Raw genomic sequence first — 20,240 nt, 5'->3', positions numbered from 1 at the left:
GCCTCTCCACCTGACACCCTACAGCAGAAACAAGTTCAAAGCCCTTAAAGCAGGCGCTGCAGAGGCGCCATTCCCCTCGGCCCGGCCCGGCTCCCTCCCCTCCCTGTCGCTCGGCAGCCCCGGCCCACCTCGGTGTGGTTCTCCCGGGGCTGATCCTCATTCAGGACGGGGAAGGCCTGGAGGGAGCGGGGCCCCAGCCGGAAGTCCCTGGGCTTCTCCTCCAGGGCGTAGTTCATATGCAGCGCTATGGGATGCAGCTTGTCCCGGATGTTCTCCTGCAGGAAGGACGGCGGGTTTCATTGCCGGCGATAACGGCGATCCCGCCCCGGCCGGCGCAGATCAGACCCAGCTACTGGGGCTCCCTGGGGGCCGGAGCCTCCAGCCCCCCCCCCATGCACGCTGAGTTTAGACAGGGGGTTCTTGGCTTTTTTGCTGCCAGGCCCTCCCCTCCCTTGGCTCTTTATTCCCAGATCCTGCAAGGCCCCTCCACACCCCAGCCCCACGGGACAGCTAGCCCCAGCTGTCTATCACCTGCTGCCACAGGGTCACACCCTCCCCGCGCTGCCCTGTGCTAAGCTCGGTCTGCAGTGCCCTCTACTCACCAGCAGGAGGAGCTGCAGGTCATGGCACTTGGTGGTTGGCATGGTGAAGACGCCCTTGTAAACAGCGGAGTGGGTCCCGGCAAACCTCACCCGGGCCGGGCGCCGGTCTTTGTCAGCCTCCAGGGTGTACAGCAGGTCTGGAGAGAGTGGGAGTGGGGGGGGGGAGAACGGGCTCATACCTCCCGCCCGCAGCAGGGTGGCCAGACCCCATGGAGACACAGGGCAAACGCTGGCCATGCACACACACTGATGCTTACATTGCACATAGGCACACACACAGACACACCATTGTACATGCACCATTACTAGTGCACGTGCACACGCACACACCACTGCATGCACCATTACAAGTGCACACACCCACCCACACCCATTACACGAGTACACAAGCATGCACATGCACCACCGAACACACACACCAGTGCCCATGTGCAAACCCACTCACCATTGCACACTCACCACTGCATGACCTGCCCGTGTGCGCCCACATATACACCACTGCATGCATCCACCCACTAGTGCTCCTGTATGAACACACCCGCCATTGCGTGCAAGGGAGACATCCACTGCTACTGCATTCCCCCCACGCCTACAGTTCAATGGTTATAGGGGCAGCCCCCTGGATCCCGGGAACCCCTCCCCCAATTGCCTTTTCCCTGTGCATCTTGCTGTCCCCTCCCCGCCACACACACACACACACATATATACACCACTGCATGCGCACACCATTGCTCACACTGGGCGTGTGCACACACAATTTGCAGCGCACACCCGCCAGTGCGTCTCACACCCTCTCCCTCTCCAGCCCACTCACTGATTTGCTCCTTGTACTTGGGGTCCCCAGCACTCTGGTTGTAGGAGAAGCAGATCTGCACCTGGATGCTACGGGGGCGAGAGAGGAGGCCCTGGTCAGTGACAGGAGGATGGGGCGGGGCCAGCAGGCAGGGTCCCAGACGCGTCCCCGTCGCTCTGGCCGCAGACACACCCCGCCCGGATGCTACGGGCACAGGGACCGCAGGGCAGAGCTAGCCCCATGAGCCCCGGGGCGCCATCCGGGGGCCCTGCCAATCAGGGGGCATGGATGACGTTTTTGGGGGGACCCTTACCAGGAGTTTGAGGTGCACTTGGCCGGGTCCACCACGCTGGGGCTCACCGTGAAGGTTTTGTTCAAGATGTTGATCACAGGTCGAGCTCTGGGCAGGCAGAGAAAGGGACGAGTTCAGCCGAGCCTCCCTCCCAGCAGGGACCACCGCCAGCTCTGCCCACCAGCGCCAAGAGCTGCCGGGCGCCACCCTGCTCTGCAGGAGTCAGGGCTCCCACCTCCCCAGCAGGGGGTGGGCTTTGGGGGGCACACTGGAGGGTTTTGGGGGGCGGCGAGGGCTGTCTCAAGGCCCCTCCGCGGCTCAGGGGACCCAAAATCTTGGGGTACAGTGCTAAACAGAACCTTTCCCCTGGTTTCAATGCAGCCCAAGACAGGAGTGGCTGCAAGAGGTCCACTGTCCGGTCAGGGGGCCTGGGTGACATGAGCATGGAGAGATTTGGGGCACCAGCCCTGTCCCTGTCAGGACTGATGGTTGGCCAAGGGCTGAATGGGCCACGGAGAGCGAACTCCCCACTGGCGCCTGTAGGGGGCAGTCGCGCAATGCCCTGAGTCTCCCTTTCTCGCCACCCCCAGAGCCCTCCCAGTCCCATCCCATATCTACACCTGCTCCTGTTCAAGCGAAGCAGCTGGTGTCTCTGCTGAAGGTCCCAGGTTCAATCCCCACTGATGCCAACAGAGCCCCCCGCCATGCTGAGCCCCACACAATCCCCCTGTACTTGTGGGTCCAGAGACCAGCCTCAGAATAGCACCCGCCCCTAAGAAGCCACCCCCGGCCTGCCCCTGCAGGGGAAAGGTTGCCCTGGCGGCATGCCCTGTCCCAACCCCAACCCCCCTTACCTGAGCAGAGCTATCTGCTCTGACAAGCTCCCCACCAGCAGATCGGGGTAGGAATTTCCGTCGACGTCCAGCCCCCCACTCAGGGAGTACCCGAAGGTCTGGATGCCAGACGGGCCCAGCTCTGCCCCGCTGATCACCTGCAGGGCGGGGGATGGGGGAGGAAAGGGAGTCACCCACGGCCGCTCCAGGACCGCCGCCCCCCGGGCCAGCAGTTCAGTGGGGTTTGGGGCAGGACCCTGGGAAGATCCTGGGAATCCCAATTGCCTTTTCCCCATGTGTCTCCCCCTCCTTCGCACCCTTCTAGGATCATCCCATATCCACCATCCACCCACAGATTAGGGAGGGGAGCATTTCCTAGCCTGTTCCTGATGCTAACGCTTCCCTGGTGGGGGAGGGACTGTGCCAGATGCCCCCCCACCCCCATCTCTCTCCCTGGCCAGGACTTGGCTCCGCCCAATGGAATTCTCCCTTTGCAAAGCGTCCCCTAGGGGGAGCAAGGGGGTGCGCAAGGTGCCTTTACCTGTCGGGGCTTGGCCACCAGCCCCCCTGAGCTGCTGTGGTAGATGTAGACCTTGCCGGGGCCCTCGAAGGGAGCCCCAATGGCGATATCTGTGGGGAAAGGCAAAGGGTCACACAAGCTCCACCAGAGACCCCAGCTCCTCCAGCCCCCTTACTAAATCCCCACCACTCATGAGCCCCCCCCACAAACTCAGTTCACCCCAGAGCCACCCATTTCCCCCAATCCCACAGACCACCCCAGCCCCCCGACCTCCAGTGCCACCCCATACCTCCACTCTGCCCCCATGGATCCCCCAAACCCCACATGACCCCCGAGCCACCCCAACCATACCCTCCAACCCTCACACCCACCCCCCATACCCTGACTAAACCCTACACAGCCCCCAGAGCACCCCACACCCAGACTAAACCCCACGCACATCAGAGCCCCCTGATCCCACCCCAGAGCCAACCCATACCCCCAAACCACCTCCTGAATCCCCCGAACCCCACACCACCCCGAGCCACCCCATAGCTCCCAAACCTCACACCATCCTGAGCTCCCCCATACTCACACAACCCCCCCCCACACACACACACCAGAGTCCCTCAATCCCACCCCAGAGCCACCCCATACCCCCAGCACACCCCAAGCTCCCCAAACCCTACTGCACCCCAAGCCCTGCAACCTCACCCCCCACCACACCCTCCCAACTACCCCTTCCCTTATAACTCCCTGGCCCCATGGCACTGCAGTGCCCCCCGGATACCCAGTGAGCCCCGAGATCTCCCATCACAAGCCTCCCCCCCTCCCCCCGAGTGGGAGGGGCAGCCCCACACACCCTGGAAGCCGTCCTGGTTGACGTCCCCGATGCTGGCCACAGCAAAGCCGAAGGCCGAGTTGCTGGGTCCCTTCAGAACCAGGTTGGACCGATTCTGGAAGCTGCCAGCCTCATTCATGTACACGTAGACAGCGCCGCCCACCTCTTGCTTCCGCTCGAAGTAGTACGGGGCCCCAATCACCAGGTCCTGCCACCTGCCGGCAGGGACAGGAAGGGCGGGGTCAGGGCCAAGGGCGACTATGATGGTGGATCAGACCTGGTCAGTGCTCTGGAGACCCTCCCCCAAAGCTACAGGCTTCAGAGACACCCCCTCAAAGCTATGGACCATGGAGATCCCCCAAAGCTATGGCCCCCCCTCAAAGCTATGGAGATCCCCCCAAGCTAAGGGCTACAGAGACCCCCCCAAAGCTATGGGAATCCCTCTCCTCAAAGATACAGAGCCCCGTAACTCCAAGCTATGGGCCCTCCTCAAAGCAATGGGCTATGGAGATTCCCCCCCAGTTATGGGCTACAGAGACCCCCTCAAAGCTATGGGCCCACCTCAAAGCTATGGAGATCCCCACCAGCTATGGGCTACAGAGACCCCCCTCAAAGCTATGGAGATCCCCCCAGCTATAGGCCCCCCTCAAAGCTATGGGCTATGGAGATCCCCCTCCCAGTTATGGGCTACAGAGACCTCCGCAAAGCTATGGGCCCACCTCAAAGCTATGGAGATCCCCCCCAGCTATGGGCCTCCCTCAAAGCTATGGAGATCCCCCCCAGCTATGGGCTATAGAGATCCCCCAAGCTATGAGCTATGGAGACACCCCCCAAGCTACGGAGATCCAGGGTCTGCCCATGGAATCACAACGCCATGCAGGTCTCCGTCATGCAGGGGAACCCCTCTCCCCGGGCCGCTCCCACTCACGGGCCTGCAGAGCTCACCCATCGTTATCGAGGTCCGCCAGGGCGATGGCGCTCCCGAAGTAGGAGCCCACTTGCTCCCCAGGCAGCACCAGGCTCCTCTCCAGGGTGCTGCGGGAGACGTCCGTCAGCAGGTACACAGCACCCGCGTGCTGGTGGCGGGGAGCTCCAGTGACAAGGGTCACCTGGTTCCGGTGCAGGACGGCGCTGGCGGCTTGGACCGTGTAGCCTGGAGAGTGGTGGGGTCAGGCGTCAGGCCTTGGGAGCTGCAGGGCCCCTCACTTGGGGGGCAGGGGGGAAATCACAACCTGGGGGGGTTGGGGGGATCCCAGGCAAACGCATAGCGGGGACGGACCCTAGCTAGCAGCTACAGACAGCTGCTTCGCCCAGCGTGTGAGTCTTTGCATGGACATAGAACTGATGCCAACCCTGGTCCCAAACCTGAATGGACCCATGTGGGGACACAGTCGTGTGGGCCAGAGCACCAAAGCCCACTGGAGTCTTAAACAGGGTTTGGATCAGGCTCTAGACGCTTGTCAGAGACGCCAGATTGATCCCCTGGCCAGCTGACGCCCGCTCTGTACCACCAGTGCACTTGTAGGCGGCTTAGCAGCAGGGCAAGCTGCCCCCCTAGCCCTGACCCAGAGGGACCCACCCTAGGCATGAGCGGTCTCTGGTCCAGGCAGCCCTTGGTCTCCCTCCTGAGGCCGACAGCCGAGGGGACAATTAGCAGCAGTGGGTTTGGCGCCGAGGATGTTGGGAAGTGGACTGAGGCCCAGCAAGCTCATGACACAGAGGCTGCAAATGCCCTCGCAAGCGACACCGTCGCCAGCCTCCTCCTGGCCCAGGGGGAGATTTCACTGCCAGCCCCAGAGGGTCAGGGAAGCATCTGGGCTTGAAAGGTGCTTCCCCGCTCCAGTTCCCATCTCAGCATCTGTCTGTGGGGAAAGGGGCATCAGACTGGGATTCCCTTTGGCTCTCAACCTGCTAACAGCAATGGGCGAAGCACCCCGCTAGCCTGGACCTGAGTGGCATGACTCACAGGCGAATGGGAACTCCCCCGTAGGAACAATGAGGAAACCAGACAGCCAGTTTACACCTGGGGAAACTGAGGCACAGAGGGTCCTATAGGGAGACAGTGGCAGAGCTGCCCTTCTCTATCCCCGCCCCCCGCGTTGTTACTTGGGGAGGGCAAGGGGGGGAACGTCCCTTCCAGACGCAGCGGAAGGTACCTATGTAGATGTTGCCATTGTTATGGTTGGGGTAGGAGAAGTCGACCAGGTCCCAGTTCTCTCGGTGTAGCACGTAGTTCGTCCCTGCAGCCGGGGAGGGAAACACGGAATAGTTCAAACCAGAGGCAGGTGGCGGCAGCAAGCACAGGAATCTCTCTCCATCCCCCTCCCCAGCACCAGCCGCTTCTGTATACCGGTGCTGCCTCCTTGCCCCTTTCCCTCCCCACCAGCCCTCCGCCCCAGCAGAGCCACTGGACACTCCTGGTGTGACCACACCGAGGGTGCGTCTACACTGATAAAAACCCAGCGGCAGTGAGTCTCAATCTGGATCAGCTAGCTCGGGAACCTGCCGTGGAGACGTTTGGGCTCGGGCTGGCGCCAGGGCTCTGGGACGGAGCCAGGGCTCTGGGATCCTCCCCATTTGCGGGTTCTCCAAGTCCACACATCTCCACTGCAACTGTACAGCCCCGCGGCCCGAGTCAGCCACGGCCGCGCCGCGGGTCTTTCTTGCGGTGTAGGCGTACCCAGCGAGGCCATGTTGGTCCAGGCACATGGGCTGGGGGAAGGGCAGTGCCGGGGTGGGGGGCGGGAGACCCAAAGCAGCTGGTGGCAGCGGGACTGACCTTGCCAGTTGTAGGCGCCAGGCGCCCCAAAGTAGACAGTGTTGGCGGTGAAGCCGCCGCTGGTGCCCATCTGGCACATGCCAGTCTCCTCGTTGTTGGAGTTGCACATCTCGTTGTGGTAGGTCTGCCAGTCGTCTGCCAGCTCCAGCCGAAGGTCATTGCCGCGGACGTAGCATTTCCCCACCATGCGGTGCTGCTCTTCGTTGCCAGACATCAGGACCCTGGCGTATCGGTGAGCGCAGGCCTGGGGAGCCAGGAGCAAACTGGGTGAGTGCCGAGCACGCTGCTGTCCGGGCCTCGCGGGGCACTGGGGCTACCGCACAGGGGTTGGTCTCCTGGGTCAGTCCAATGGGCCAGAGCTAGCCACCTCCAGATACACTAGTCCAGATATTCCACCTCCTGCCAGATCAGGGGAGGGCAGCAGTCCATGTACCCTTATATCCCATTCCTGCTACTCCAGGACTGTATACTCCCAATATCCCACTTCCAACCATTTCAGGTGAGAGCGACAGTCCATATACTCCTGATATCCCACCTCCTACCAGATCACGGGAGAGCAGCAGTCCATGTACCCTTATATCCCATTCCTGCTACTCCAGGACTGTATACTCCCAATATCCCACTTCCAATCACTTCAGGTGAGAGCGACAGTCCATATACTCCTGATATCCCACCTCCTACCAGATCACGGGAGAGCAGCAGTCCATATACCTCGGTATCCCAGTCCTGCCACTCCTGGTCAGGGCAGCAGTCAATATACCCCCATATCCCGCCTCCTGCCACTCCAGGTCAGACCAAGGTTCATCTTCTCCAGTTCCCCACCTCTTGCCCTACCAGATTGGAGCGGTTGTCCATCCTCTGCTGTGTCGTACTTCGAATTGTACCAGATCAGACCAACAGCACAGCTAACCTGATATCCCACCTCCAATCAAACCATAGCCCTGGCCCACCTATTCCAGCGTCCTGCCTCCAGAAATCAGACCAACAGTTCCTCCTGTCTCCTGCCATATCCAATCAGACCCTCTGGTCAAGGCCACCATCTCTTCAAGTGGCCAGTGCCTCAGAAGAAGGCCTAAACCCTCATGAAACTCAGGAATGCTGTATCATGGGGCAAGGTGGGATCCCTTCCTGATCTCAGCTGGCGATCAGCACGAGCCCTGGAGCATGGCAATCACCAGGCCCTTGGAATTAATCAATGTATTATTATTATTATTTGTATTCCCATAGTCCCAGCCCCGGACCCGACGGTGCCTGGTCTGCAGCAGAACAAGAAGTGTAACTGCAGACGCGATCCTCATTCAGCCCAATGCATCCTGGGTAGAAGCACAAGCTGCGTTCCCCTTCTTCCCCTCTCTGTTGGGCTGGGAAGGGGAAGCACGCATAAGCCAGGCTAACTCAGCATGGCCCTCTGTGCTCAAGCAGTGCCGACCCATCCATTTCGATTCCCAGGTTCGAGCCCCGCACGCAGCCAGGCGAAGGCATAGAATCGCAGGCCCGGAAGGGATCGCGAGCGGTCTTCTAGTCCAGTCCCCTGCACTCAAGGCAGAGCTAAGCTAAGCACTGTTACACAGAGTGAGAGATCCAGGCAGGACCAGCAGCTCTGGCAGTCTCCAGCGATCGTACTTACACGACCCTATTAGTGCGTTATCTGAGCACCTTCGGTCTATTTATCCTTGTGAGGTAGGGCAGCGCTATTAGCAAACCAGATGAGGGCCTGAGAGGCTAAGCGATTTGCCCAAGGTCACACAAACAGTCTGTGGCAGAGAAGGGACATGACCCCTGGTCTCCCAAGCCGTAACCCCTGGCCAGCTTTCCTCTCCTCTCCTACCTCGTGAGATTGTTCCCTGGCCGTAGCCCCCTAGGAGCCAACGGGGTTGGGGGACATTTGGGGTGGAACTGTCTGCTGTTCGCTCAATGCCAGTAGTCGCAGACGTCCCCGATCTGCCCCTCGGGGGACCGGCCCTCCCAATCACAGCTGTGGAGATGTAGCTCTGTTACCCAAAGTGCCGCCTTGCCTTCCAGCTAATTTAATTGAGGCCCTTTGAACCAATTTTAGGATTTGCAGATGAGGGGGAAGATGGAAACTGCATAGCTGTGAATGACCGTGCAAAGATTGGGGTACACGCGTACCTAGGCATGCTCATGTGCATGCAGGCAAGCATGGGTGGGCATGGGCTGTGTAGTTGTGAGGATGGCAGCCGCAGCAGGAAAGCCAAGGACGGAAGGACCATGGAGTCAGAACACGCTGAACATCATTAGTCCCATTTTACAGATGGGCAAACTGAGGCAAGTGACTTGACCATCGTCAAGATCAGGGCAGGAATAGAACCCAGGAGTCCTGATGCACTCCACTGCAGGGGTCTGATTCCCCACCGCCGTGCACCATGTCTTGCCAGTTACACACCTGCTGGGGGGGGGGGGTTGGCACAGAGCCTGTGGGTGAAGCTGACGCTCCACTCTCTCTGCTCTGGGTCAGATCTGTCCTGGTGCTCAGTTACCTTCAGGGGAGCGCACGGAGTTACACCAGGGGTGAACATGGCCCGCCATGGATACGGCATAGACATCAGCCCCCAGGGCAGTGACGCCAGCCGCAAATGTGCTTTAAAAAAGGCAGATGGGTCTGGAGCTAGAATCCCTGGGGAAAGGGGGGGCAGAGGCGGTGGGGGGAAGCTTCCGGCAAAGGGGGTAGGGGCAGAGGGATAGGAGGAGTCAGGGGGAGCCCCCACAATATTTCCATTGCGGGGTCGCTAGCCTCCCTGGACCTCTGCCAGGTCTGGCCCCCCTGCCTGAGCCGCTGAGTTGGGGTTTCGAACCGGAAGCGCGAGCTTAGGAGCGGCCTGGGACCCCTGCCAGCAAAGGCATCGGAGAGCGAGTGAGCCATAGCGGGGCTCTACAGGCGTCTATGGGGCTGATTCTCCATCGCCCTGCGCCTCAGACGCTAATTACACAGGGCAGAGCAGGTGTCAGACGGTACCACAGATCGGACCGGGAAACCCTCTACCTGGGCAACGGAGACCCAGACCCACAGACTCCCGCAGAGCCCAGTTATCCCCATGATGGGCCCTGGAGCTCCCAGAGACAGCCCAGAGAGGCCTCAGCAGAACTGCAGCAGGCAATGGTTAAGCCCTGCTCGGCTCTGAATCCCCCGGGGGCTGCCTTCCCCTTTCAGTTCTGGATTGTCTCATGTTCTTTCCCACGCAGCCTCAGGCTGAGCGGCTGGCACCGAGGCTGTTGGCCTGGTTTGGTTTCCTCCAGGCCGCCATTGCAATCTGGAAACCAGACCCTCGCTCGGCAAAAGCCCAGCGACAAGGAACAACTGGGAACCATATGCCATGACGGGGTCCTTGGCGAGGGAGGGGTGGAGAGAGTGGTGCAGAGAGAGGGAAGCAGTTGCATGGTTTCAAACCCTAGAGAGAGCGACACCTCTGCAACTAAAGGGTAATCGCCTTCATCTTTAACGCAGGGGCACTGCCCACAGAGCCTACGGAACCCAGCATGCAATGCTCCGAGCAGAAGCAAGTTGGAGCATTGCATTTTGGGACTTGTCGTCTCCACAGGCTGCACCTCTATACTAAGTGTAATTGCAGGTGTGACCTGCTCCATTATACTGCTCTTCTGCAGCCCCTCTTCATCCATTCATTAATTCAATCCGTGAGGGGCAGTCAGTATCATTAGTCCCATTTTACAGATGGGCAAACTGAGGCAAGTGATTTGCCCATAGTCAAGATCGGGGCAGGAATAGAACCCAGGCGTCCCCACCGCCGTGCGCCATGTCTCGCCGGTTACACAAGCGAGTGGCACGGGGGCATTTCCCACCCACTTTGCATGGGTGTGAAGCCTGACGCTGAGGCTGGCAGCGGAGAAACAGGCCTGGTGTCCCCTGCTCTAAACACTAGGCCACGCTCCCTTCCCTCTCATTTTGTAGTTGCCCTGCACTGGTGTAAATGCTGTGCAAGGCATGTGCAATGGTGAATCGTGTCCTAGGTGTGATGCTCAGGCTCTTGACAAGCTCCCCCACCAAACCCCCCAAGGTATCCCAGCAGGCCACACTCACCAGCACTCTCCCCGAGGGCTGTCTCTGGCTAGCGATGGTCACCCCCAGCCACATGTCCTTAATGATGTTCTTCTGCGGTTCACCTGGGCACACGGAGCAGAGGAGACAAAGAGCAGTGACCACATGAGAATGCGTAGCTGCCTCCCCCGCTCATGCCCCAGCCCTCGAACAATGCAACCAGGGCATGGATCCCTCCAGCAAGAGACCCTCCTGGGCAGGGCTGGAGTCCCCCGTCCCTCTGCAGCACCTGTCATTGCCGTGAGTGGGTCACCGCAGGGGCTGAACTTCCCAAGAGAGCATGGGACAGTGCATAGGGGAAGCCCAGGACTGGGAAAGCGTGGGGCTGCCTGCCCAGGAGAGCATGCTACCATGGGGCAGGGCTGGGCGAGCACTGACAGAGCAGTGGGGACATGTATGCAGTGAGAAAGGGGTTGTTCTCTCCTCCCTTCCAGCTTGGGTTCAGCTCTTAAATGGTTAACAGGACCCTCCCTGCACCCGGTGGCTCCCCCGTCTGGAGTCTGAAGACAGCAACATCCCCGCAGGGAGAGCATCACCCAAGACGGGTGGGATTTAACCCCCACCTCCCAAGTTGCTAGGCTGGCTGGGGGTGGGTTTCCCTGGGTGGGGCGCAGGGGGCTGAGAAGCGCTCGCATACTCTTCTCCTCAATGTCCACTCGCTCGCAGTCATTCGTGGAGACACTCAGGGGGCAGGAGTACATGGCCCCCGTCCGCGTGGCATTCTCTGTCCCAGCCGCCACGTCCTGGGGCGCTCCGGTCAGCAGCCTGCCAAAGACAGCAAAGGAGCTCAGGGGCCTGGGAATCTGTTCAGCGTTTACGGCTGTGTGAGCATGGTGCTTTGCACCCTCCCTGGAGCAGCCTTCCTCTGGGGATCTCACAGTGCTTTGCAAGCGTTAAATTCTTCCTTCCTTCCCCCACCCACACCCACACCCCGAGGCAGCAAAAAGAGAATCAACTTCACTCAGCAGCAAAACGCAGCCACCTCTGGGGTGGAACGTGGCTGCCACTGAACAGCACACAGCAATGCCGCATAACGGGCAAGAAGCTTACAAGGGAGCTCGGACCCCTGTTCCTATTGTTACGGTAGTGCCAGAAGGCCCTACCTGAGATTGGGCGAGGCATGTACAAACACCTAGCTAGAGACAGGCCTGGAGGGAACGCGGCTGCTCACCAACGGGAGAGCTGTTTGTCACAAGGCCCTGCTGGCAGTGGTTGCAGCAGGCAGACTGGAGTCTCTGCACGCAGGCCCCAAAGCAATCCACGCCAAAGCCCGCGCGGGCCTTTCCCCCGGGGACCAGCACTGCAGGAGCTATTCCTGAACGCAGCCGGAGCTGCAACAGGCCAACCAGCCTGCTCTGCCCGCTGATACGACGCCCCAGGATCAGCTGGGCATTCTCCTGTCAACAGCTCATCTCCGTGTCAGTCAGACCGTCTGTCACGGAGTGCTCGTCCTCCGAGCCCCATTGCCCCACCGTCAGTCGGACTGTCCGCCATCGAGGTCTCGTCCCCCAAACCTCATTGCCGGTCAGACTGTATGTCACCGAGGGCTTGTTCCTTGACCACATTGCTCTAGTGTCAGACTATCACCGAGGGCTCGTCCCCTGAATCCCATTGCTCCAGTGCCAGTCAGACTGTCTGTCACCAAGGGTTCATCCCCCAAACCCCAGTGCTCCAGTGTCAGTCGGACTGTCTATCACCGAGGGCTCGTCCCCCGAATCCCATTGCTCCAGTGCCAGTCAGACTGTCTGTCACCGAGGGTTCATCCCCCAAGCCCCAGTGCTCCAGTGTCAGTCGGACTTTCCATCACCGAGGGCTCGTCCCCCGAATCCCATTGCTCCAGTGTCAGTCGGACTTTCCATCACCAAGGGTTCATCCCCCAAACCCCAGTGCTCCAGTGTCAGTCGGACTTTCCATCACCGAGGGCTCGTCCCCCGAATCCCATTGCTCCAGTGCCAGTCAGACTGTCTGTCACCGAGCGCTGAGATTACTATTACACTCTAGATCTGTTTACATAATTTCACTCGTTCCCTGTTTCGGCGGGAGCAGCAGCAGGAAGCTACATTGCCATGGATACATATTATTTACGTGTGTGCGCGGGGGGGGGGGCGAAGAGCCCATCTCAATATTAATTCACTGCAGCTAATGTCTCCCTTCCCGCCGGCTGTGCGCTTCAGGGAGTCAGCCGGGTCGCACATGACAACACTTCAGCCGGCCCCTAGTCGCCTCACCGAGATGTCTTCATGCAGGACGGGGAGCTACGCCCCAAAACGCCAACCTTCCTCGCACCATCCTCCTCCTCGAGGAACAGATCAGGGCAAGCGGTTCCTAGCAGCTACACTTCCAAGGTGATGCAGGAACGGGGCCTCACTAGGGGAGGCAGCTGGGTGTCACCATTACAAATTTATCTGCCCCCACCACTCAATGTCTCCCCATTAGGTGACTGCATATGATTTAGAGGGACGAGGCATCAGGGAGGGAAGAAGCCGAGATTTGATCCCATGTGGATTCCTGCCCCCAGAGGAGTTTGTCGCCCCTCTGCTGTGTGAGATGGCAGGTGGCATCCACCCCCCAGAAGTCAAATCACACATCCCATCCCATCCCCTAAAGGAGTCGGCGTCATAGCCCCGTGCTGGACAGCGAAGGTTTGCACAGACAGGTGTTCTCAGCCCTCCCTGGATCTCTCTGCACCGCTCTCTCTGCGCTGGCACTAAACCCGGAGGCAGACCAGACCGTGGGAACAGGATGAGACCCACGATCCAGCTAACCCAGTAGCCCGTCTCTGACAGTGGTCACTACCAGAGGAAGGTTGCCCCACACAGTGGGCAGCTGTGGGGTAACCTGCCCCCTATGAAGGTCTCATCCTGACCTCTAACAGAGATCACTGAAGGCCCCTAGCCCCACTGTTAATCTCTCTTCCAAACTTCCTGTTGTCGGCCCCCGCTACACACAGTGGGGGGGTAGATGAGGCAGGTTGGGTGGTTGATTTTACAGTCACCTCTCAGGAGGTAGAATTCCACGTTAACCGGCAAATCACTGCCTAAGTGTTTCGGGCCAGTACCGGGTTTACAAAGGCATCCAGGGGCGCCATGGAGCTGGGCCCATGCTCTGCTTGCCCTGTGCCCTGAGACCCCACCAGCCCGCTGGCTCCCCCACCCCCGCTGGCCAGCCGAGGGCTCCTCTCTGCCCCCAGTGCACCTCCAGGTCCGGGCAGTCTCTGCTTCCCACCACCTGCGGGGCCCCGCCTGCCTCCCGGGAGCTGAGCCGCCTGGGACTGGGGCAGAAGCCTGGCCAGTCTCGGCAGTCGAGGGGGAGGGGACAGTGGGGGGGGCTTGGCTGGGCCCCTCCAGGCAAGTGGGTCCTGAGGGAGCCTGGCTGGGGCAGGCCACACACAGTTGCCTCCCAGAGGGCCGGGGAGTGCGGCCGGGAGGCAGGGTGTGGGGGAGTGGGTCTCTGGGTGGTCTGGGAGGGTGGGGGGGAGGTGCTGGGCTGTGAGGGGGCGGGGAAGATGTGTGTGTTGGGGCACTAGGGAGTGGGGGTTCTGTGGGTGGTGCTGGGCAGTTGTGGTGGGGCTGTGGGCAGGGGTGGTGTTGTGCAGGACGCTGTGCAGTTGTGGGAGGGTCTTGGGGGGGGCGCTGTGCATAGCGAGTCCAGGGGGGCTCTGGCCATAGGGAGTCGGAGGGGGGAGGATGTTGGGTGGGGCGGCTGTGGGGCGTGGCATAGGCCCATCCTGACAGAAAGGGGCATGCTGGCAGCACAGGGTCGAGCAGGACATTGTCCATCTGGCAAAAAACAGTGCCCTTGCACTGGGCTGGGTGGAGCGGGGCCGCCCCTGCCACGCCATACCCCTGGCCGGCCCCTCACTCCAGGGACCGACCCCCCCCGTGCCGTGCTCCATTGCCCCCATGGGGGCCCACAAATATATTTGGCACTGGGCCCACAAAAGGTTAATCTGGCCCTGTTTAGGGCAGGGTGAGACCGCACTGCCGGGAAATGTATAGACCCCTCAATATTCAACCACTTCAGCTGCGGCTTTATTTACATTCTTCTGCAGAAGGAGGCTCCATCTACAGCTCGGTTCTCCAGAGGTTCCAGCAACGGTCCACCACCTTGGACGAAGATGGGAAGACCACCCAGCCTGGCCCGGATGCTGGATGGAGATCAAAAGCAAAGAATCCCAGGGTGGCTTGGCTTTTGCAGAATCTCACGCTGGGTTTGCAAGCCCAAAACCAAGTGGGGATTAGATCGGATTCCCATCTTCTCCGGTCCAGCCAAGACCAGGGGAATTTCTATCTCTCTGTCCAGCTAACTCCATATCAGTAGTATGGGAGCATCTCCCGAACCCAGATGGATCTAGCCTCACAGCCCCCTCTGCAAGATAGGGAAATAGTACTAGACCCACGCAGAGGCACGGAGTGATTAAGTGACTTGCCTTCGGTCTCCCTGGGAGTCTGTGGCAGAATCTGGAGTAGAACCCACGTCTGCTGTATAAACGGGGACAGACTCCTCTTCTGATCGCAAACTCCAGTTGACAGGGAGTAAGGACTGTGGGAACACAGCAGTGCCCCCTGCCCTGACACTAGCAGAGAAGGAGTCTCCAGCCAGCACGTTTGGGAGTCGAGCCGCCATTGTGTTTAAACGTGTGCTCTGTGCCCATTACCGTAGCATCTGGGCACCTAACAGCTGTTAGGCTCAAACAGCAGGAGGAGCCCAACAAGCCACTACTAACAAGCCCAACCCTAAGCCACTACTTCGGTGGTAGGGACCCCATTCACACACGGCCTGGCCAACCCACAACCAGTAAACCAAGAGCAACTCCCTGGACCATGGTGGCGAGTATTGTACTGCTATAAGGAAGTGGCCCACGGGCAGCACCTAGCTCTGGTCCTCGCCTGGCGCCCGCCTGTCATCACACACTCATCTACTCCAACCCCATGGCATGGACGGCAGCCTGGGGGTGGCGGGGAGGGTAGTTATTAAAATTCTACCTAAGATATTTAGATGGGTCCCGGTGCCACAGCATCTGCACCTCACAATCGTCTCTGTATGTACCCTCATGACACTCCAGGGAGGCTGGGCACCCCTGTTATTGTTTTACAGGTGAGAACTGAGGCCCGGGGAGGCTAACGGAAGTGAGGAGCTGAAATACCTTTGAGGATCTGGGCCCAAGATGGAGCAGGAATGTGGGTTTCCCAAGTCCTAGGCTAGGGCCCGGACCACTGGCCCATCCTTCCTCTCCGTTCAGTTCTATTTGCACAGGTGCTGGCGACGTATGGCACTTAATATCCTAGATATGTGTGTGTGTGTGTCTTTCAGTTTCACCCTGGCTATGCACCCCTTGTGCTGCCCGGTGTAGATCTGTCTCTCCTTACCCCACAGCTGCGATTTCTCCAGCATCTACCCTGCGAGCTGTACCTCACCCGAGCCTAATGAGAGGCAGACGGAGAAAGAGCTGCTAGTGGGGGAGGGGAACACAAGAGAGGAACGTGTTTCCAGCCGAGATGCAGAGCCAAGGGGGCTGGGAGATATTGGGACGCGGCCGAGAAGGGTCTCAGACCCACCCTGCTGGAGGAACGGGAAAGAAGCCAGAGAGATTAAGTGACTTGTCCAAGGTCCCACGGGGAGGCGGCGGCAGAGCCTGGACTAGACCCCCACCTCTGCGGGATAAATTTAAATCTTCCCAGAGCACTGGGACTGCGAGGGTGGAAAGCAGCCAGGCCGAGTTGGACTCTGCACTGGAGCAGCAGGGGGTGCAGCCGAGCTCTGAGTCAGAGCTCTGAGATGGAAGAGGTGAGCTCTTCCCCTGCTCACCCACCTGCCGTTCCCTTTCCTGCGCGAGTCCCGGCACGTCCACCTTGTGTACGGGGCCGCGGACTCGCTGGAAGGCGCAGGCAGATAGCAGCGGCCTGCTTATCGAGTGACTCAGGTGCCCACGGCTCAGGAGGGGAAATACTTTCCTGACAAGTCACTCCACTTCCAGCTTCACACACACAGGATGCCAGGGTCAGAGGGGAGTGAGTCAGCTTCCCTGTGCCAGGGCCCCATGCCAACTGGGAGTGCAAAGGCAAGGGGGGGCAGGGGCAACTGCGTCTTTTCAGCTTAGCAGCGCAAAGCCATTTAAGGAAGGTGGCCAGCACGCCAGCTGCAGGGGAAATTGACCATCACGAGGGAGCGGCCGTTCTGAGTCCATCATGAATTTGTTCCAAGATGCACCAGGGCATGGGATCCTAGATCCGATCTTGCTTTATTTTTCCCAAGCTGGGTACTTTAGCGCAGTATTTGGTGCCTGGGAAGGGGCTGGCAGGGTGCTGAGGTGGCTTCCCCACAAGAGCGAGGTACCGTAGGAGGAATTCGGGACGGGCCTGAATCACCCACCCCTGCCAAAGGTGAATTTCAGACCCAGAACTAAACTTTGCAAGCTTAGGGTGATTGCGAATCAACGGCCAGGAGGCAGGCCCGCAATGCATCTGTCTCAGGCAGGGAACGCGGACCCTGCCACCGGACAGCAGCAGGCAAGCAGGGTTCTCCACAGAGATCAGCCCGCCAGGCAGGACAAGTCCATATGCCCGATGCTCTTGGCGATTACAGGGAACACGCTGCCATTCAGGGCGAGGAGCTCTAGCCCCAGCTACAAAGGGTTAAACGACCCATCGCTTCCCCCAGCAGATGCACGTCCACATGCCAGCCAGCCATGTTCCTGCCGCTCTCTCTCAGGCTGCTGCCCGATGCCATTGCGTGCCCGGGAGCCTTGCCTACTAGCTTGGCACAGACACAGCAGCTGAGAGCACAGAGGCGCCTAGGTTTGGGAGCAAGACAAGTCAGCGTGTGTCATCAGAGACCTTTCTAGCGACTGGCTGGGGCCGGGAAGCCACCAGGACAGAACACCATAGCAGGGAGAGGGCACCCGGAGATGGAAACATTAGCAACGGCAGGGGACTTCAAACCAGGGGAGTGGCCCCTGGACTCTCTCTCCGCCCCCACTTCCCACAGAGCCCGCATTGGTAGCGACTGCCGGCTGCTCCCGTGGGACGGCTCTTGGGTGAGAGGAGTTTGGGGGTTCTCAGTCCAACCCGAGCTGGGCCAGTGTCCACATGAACCCCCCCCCACTGCAGCCGGGATTAATGGCTCCCGGGGAGTCAGGTTCAGGGGAGAGGGCTGAATAGGGCACGAAACTGAGCCCCCACATTTTGCCTCTGGGGGTTGGGGTGCTGGTGAAACAAGCGTTGAGGACAGATTTCCCCGCCACGGAACGAGAAACCCCTCGGGCGCGAAAGGTGAACAGTTGCAGAGAACGGCTACTAGGGCCATCGGAGGAGCGGAGAACCGGCCTTACGAGAGGAGACTTAAGGAGCTTGGCTTGCTTGGCATAACACACAGGCTGAGAGGGATCCGATCGCTCTCTATAAATACATCAGAGGGATAAACACCAGGGAGAGAGAGGAGTTATTTAAGTTAAGGACCACGGCTGGCACAAGAACAAATGGATACAAACTGGCCATCAATAAGTTTAGGCTTAAAATTAGACCAAGGTTTCTGAGCATCACAGGAGTGAAGTTCTGGAACAGTCTTTCAAGGGGAGCAGTGGGGGGCAAACAAAACCCTAAACTTGTTTCAAGACCGAGCTTGATATGTTTATGGCGGGGACGGTGTGCTGAAGTTGCCTACAACGGTACACAGCCCATCCATGACTGCTAGCAGCCAATGTGCCATCACTGGCCATTGGAGATACTCGACGGGGAGGAGTCTGAGTTACTACCGCAAATTCTTCCCCGGGTGTCTGGCTGGTGGGGCTCGCCCACATGCTCAGGGTCTAACCGATCGCCAGATTTCAGATCGGGAAGGAAGGAATTTCCCCCCAGGTCAGATTGGCAGAGACCCTGGGGAGGTTTCGCCGCCTTCTGCAGCATAGAGCCCGGGTCATCTGCTGGTTTGAACTAGAGTAAATGGTGGATTCTCTGTAACGGGAAGTCTTTCAAGCATGATTTGAGGCGTTCAGTAACTCAGCCTGTTGCAGGAGTGGGTGGGTGAGGGTCTGCAGCCTGCAGGGGTCAGATTAGATGATCATGATGTGCCCTGCTGGCCTTGACATCTCTGAGTGGTCTGTGTTTGTGCCCCAGGGCAGCATCCGTGGTGGACCCACTAACACCAGACCCAGCGTCCTCGGTGCATGGAGCACAGGGGAGCGGCCTGGAAGGAGCTCCCCCGAGGGAGCCGATGCCCGGGGTTCCTACCCACTGCGGCCAGGACCGAAACCAAAGGGAGCTCGCTTGGAGCCTAGAGCAGCCCGGGCCCGGGCCCCAGCTCCGTGACCTTGACGCAGGGAGGGGCCCTGCCGGTAAGTGGTTTCTGGCATGCCCAGGAAGGAAGCCCTGGCTGCTGGCTGGCAGTGGGGGGAACCAGCACTCAGAGATCGCACCGTCAGATTCTGTCACGCGCCCCAGCCGAGCGAGCAGCAGGGGCTTGGCCCATCTCAAGGGATCTGGGGAACCTCCCGGCAGGCGGAGTTGCCAGAGGCTTCTACCCAAACCCATCACAGAAATCAGGCTCTCCTCCCCTGCCCAGCGGCTCAGCCCAGGCCAGGTGGGCCCAGAAGTGCACCACCCCTTCTTCTACCTATCAATCCCCCCTGCGTGAGGCTTTGCCCGTGGGCCCCATGCACCTCCTGGGAGGAGGAGGTGGGGTGGGGTTTCCGGGAAGGCAGGTGGCAGTCTTGGAAAGTGGCCTGGCACAGGGCAAGCAGGACCAACCAGCCAGGAGGTGCCGGGGCCAAAGTACCTGGGCCAGGGGCCCACGCAGAACCTTCCTCCCCCGGGGGGAGCATCCCACATGCCAGCTGCCCCCCAGAGCAGGAGACGCGGGTTGAGCGGGAATCAGCCTGCAGGAGTCAGGGGGCCCCTCCCGTGCAGCAAGAAGAAAACCCAGCTCCAAGGCAGCTGCTTGGCGGAGCCGGGCTGAAAAGGCTGCCTGGTGCCAGCTAAGCCAAGAGCGAGCTGTTCAAATAAAGCCCTGGAGCCAAGCCAAGCCCTCGGCACGGAGAGAGGAGCTGGGCCACAGCTTCACCCCGGCCGTCACTAGTTAACAGCACATCTGCTTGGAGATCGACCCCTCAGCTGCTGGGCAAGAGGCGAGACGGGAGGTGGCAGCTGAGCATGCAGGGGAGGCGAGAGGGCAGTTTGTCCATCTCCAGCTACTTCCAGGCCAGGATCTCCTTTGCCGCCATTAAGGAATTCAGCTTCACACAGGCCCCTCCTCTGTGGGAGGTAAGCCACTATTATCCCCATTTTACAGAAAGGGAAACGGAGGCACAGAGAGGGGAAAGGACTCACCCAAGGTTGCACAACCAGTCAGTGGCGGAGCTGGGACTAGACCCCAGGGTCCTGGAGTCCCCCGCTCTAACCACTAGACAACGGCCCGTCCCAGAGCCAAAAGCAGAACCCAAGGGTGCAGGGTCCTAACCACTAGCCCCACGCCGGGGCATCGAGGACACTAACATCATCGCCACAAGCAGATGGCGGGGCGTTCATCAGCAGAA

General features: G+C 59.9%; 1 protein-coding gene across 3 annotated transcripts in view; it reads right to left on the bottom strand.

Annotated features, from left to right (window-relative positions):
* ITGA3 (integrin subunit alpha 3) overlaps positions 1–20,240 on the bottom strand; it is a 54,965-nt gene that overhangs the window by 11,683 nt on the left and 23,042 nt on the right. For all 3 annotated transcript variants that reach the window (XM_065577565.1, XM_065577566.1, XM_005301935.5), the window contains 12 exons: positions 11,349–11,476; positions 10,694–10,776; positions 6,640–6,883; positions 6,017–6,100; positions 4,806–5,013; positions 3,882–4,075; positions 3,062–3,150; positions 2,542–2,678; positions 1,709–1,795; positions 1,417–1,484; positions 603–739; positions 129–275 (listed from right to left, as the gene is read on the bottom strand). In XM_065577565.1, coding sequence (XP_065433637.1) covers positions 129–275; positions 603–739; positions 1,417–1,484; positions 1,709–1,795; positions 2,542–2,678; positions 3,062–3,150; positions 3,882–4,075; positions 4,806–5,013; positions 6,017–6,100; positions 6,640–6,883; positions 10,694–10,776; positions 11,349–11,476 — 1,606 coding nt within the window. The remainder of the gene's footprint in view (positions 1–128; positions 276–602; positions 740–1,416; positions 1,485–1,708; positions 1,796–2,541; positions 2,679–3,061; positions 3,151–3,881; positions 4,076–4,805; positions 5,014–6,016; positions 6,101–6,639; positions 6,884–10,693; positions 10,777–11,348; positions 11,477–20,240) is intronic.

This window comes from Chrysemys picta, chromosome 24, assembly GCF_011386835.1.
Source record: "Chrysemys picta bellii isolate R12L10 chromosome 24, ASM1138683v2, whole genome shotgun sequence".
In the NCBI taxonomy this organism is placed as follows: domain Eukaryota; kingdom Metazoa; phylum Chordata; order Testudines; family Emydidae; genus Chrysemys; species Chrysemys picta.
The sequence above is the reverse complement of the archived record's forward strand: the minus strand, read 5'-3'. Positions and strand labels throughout refer to the sequence as shown.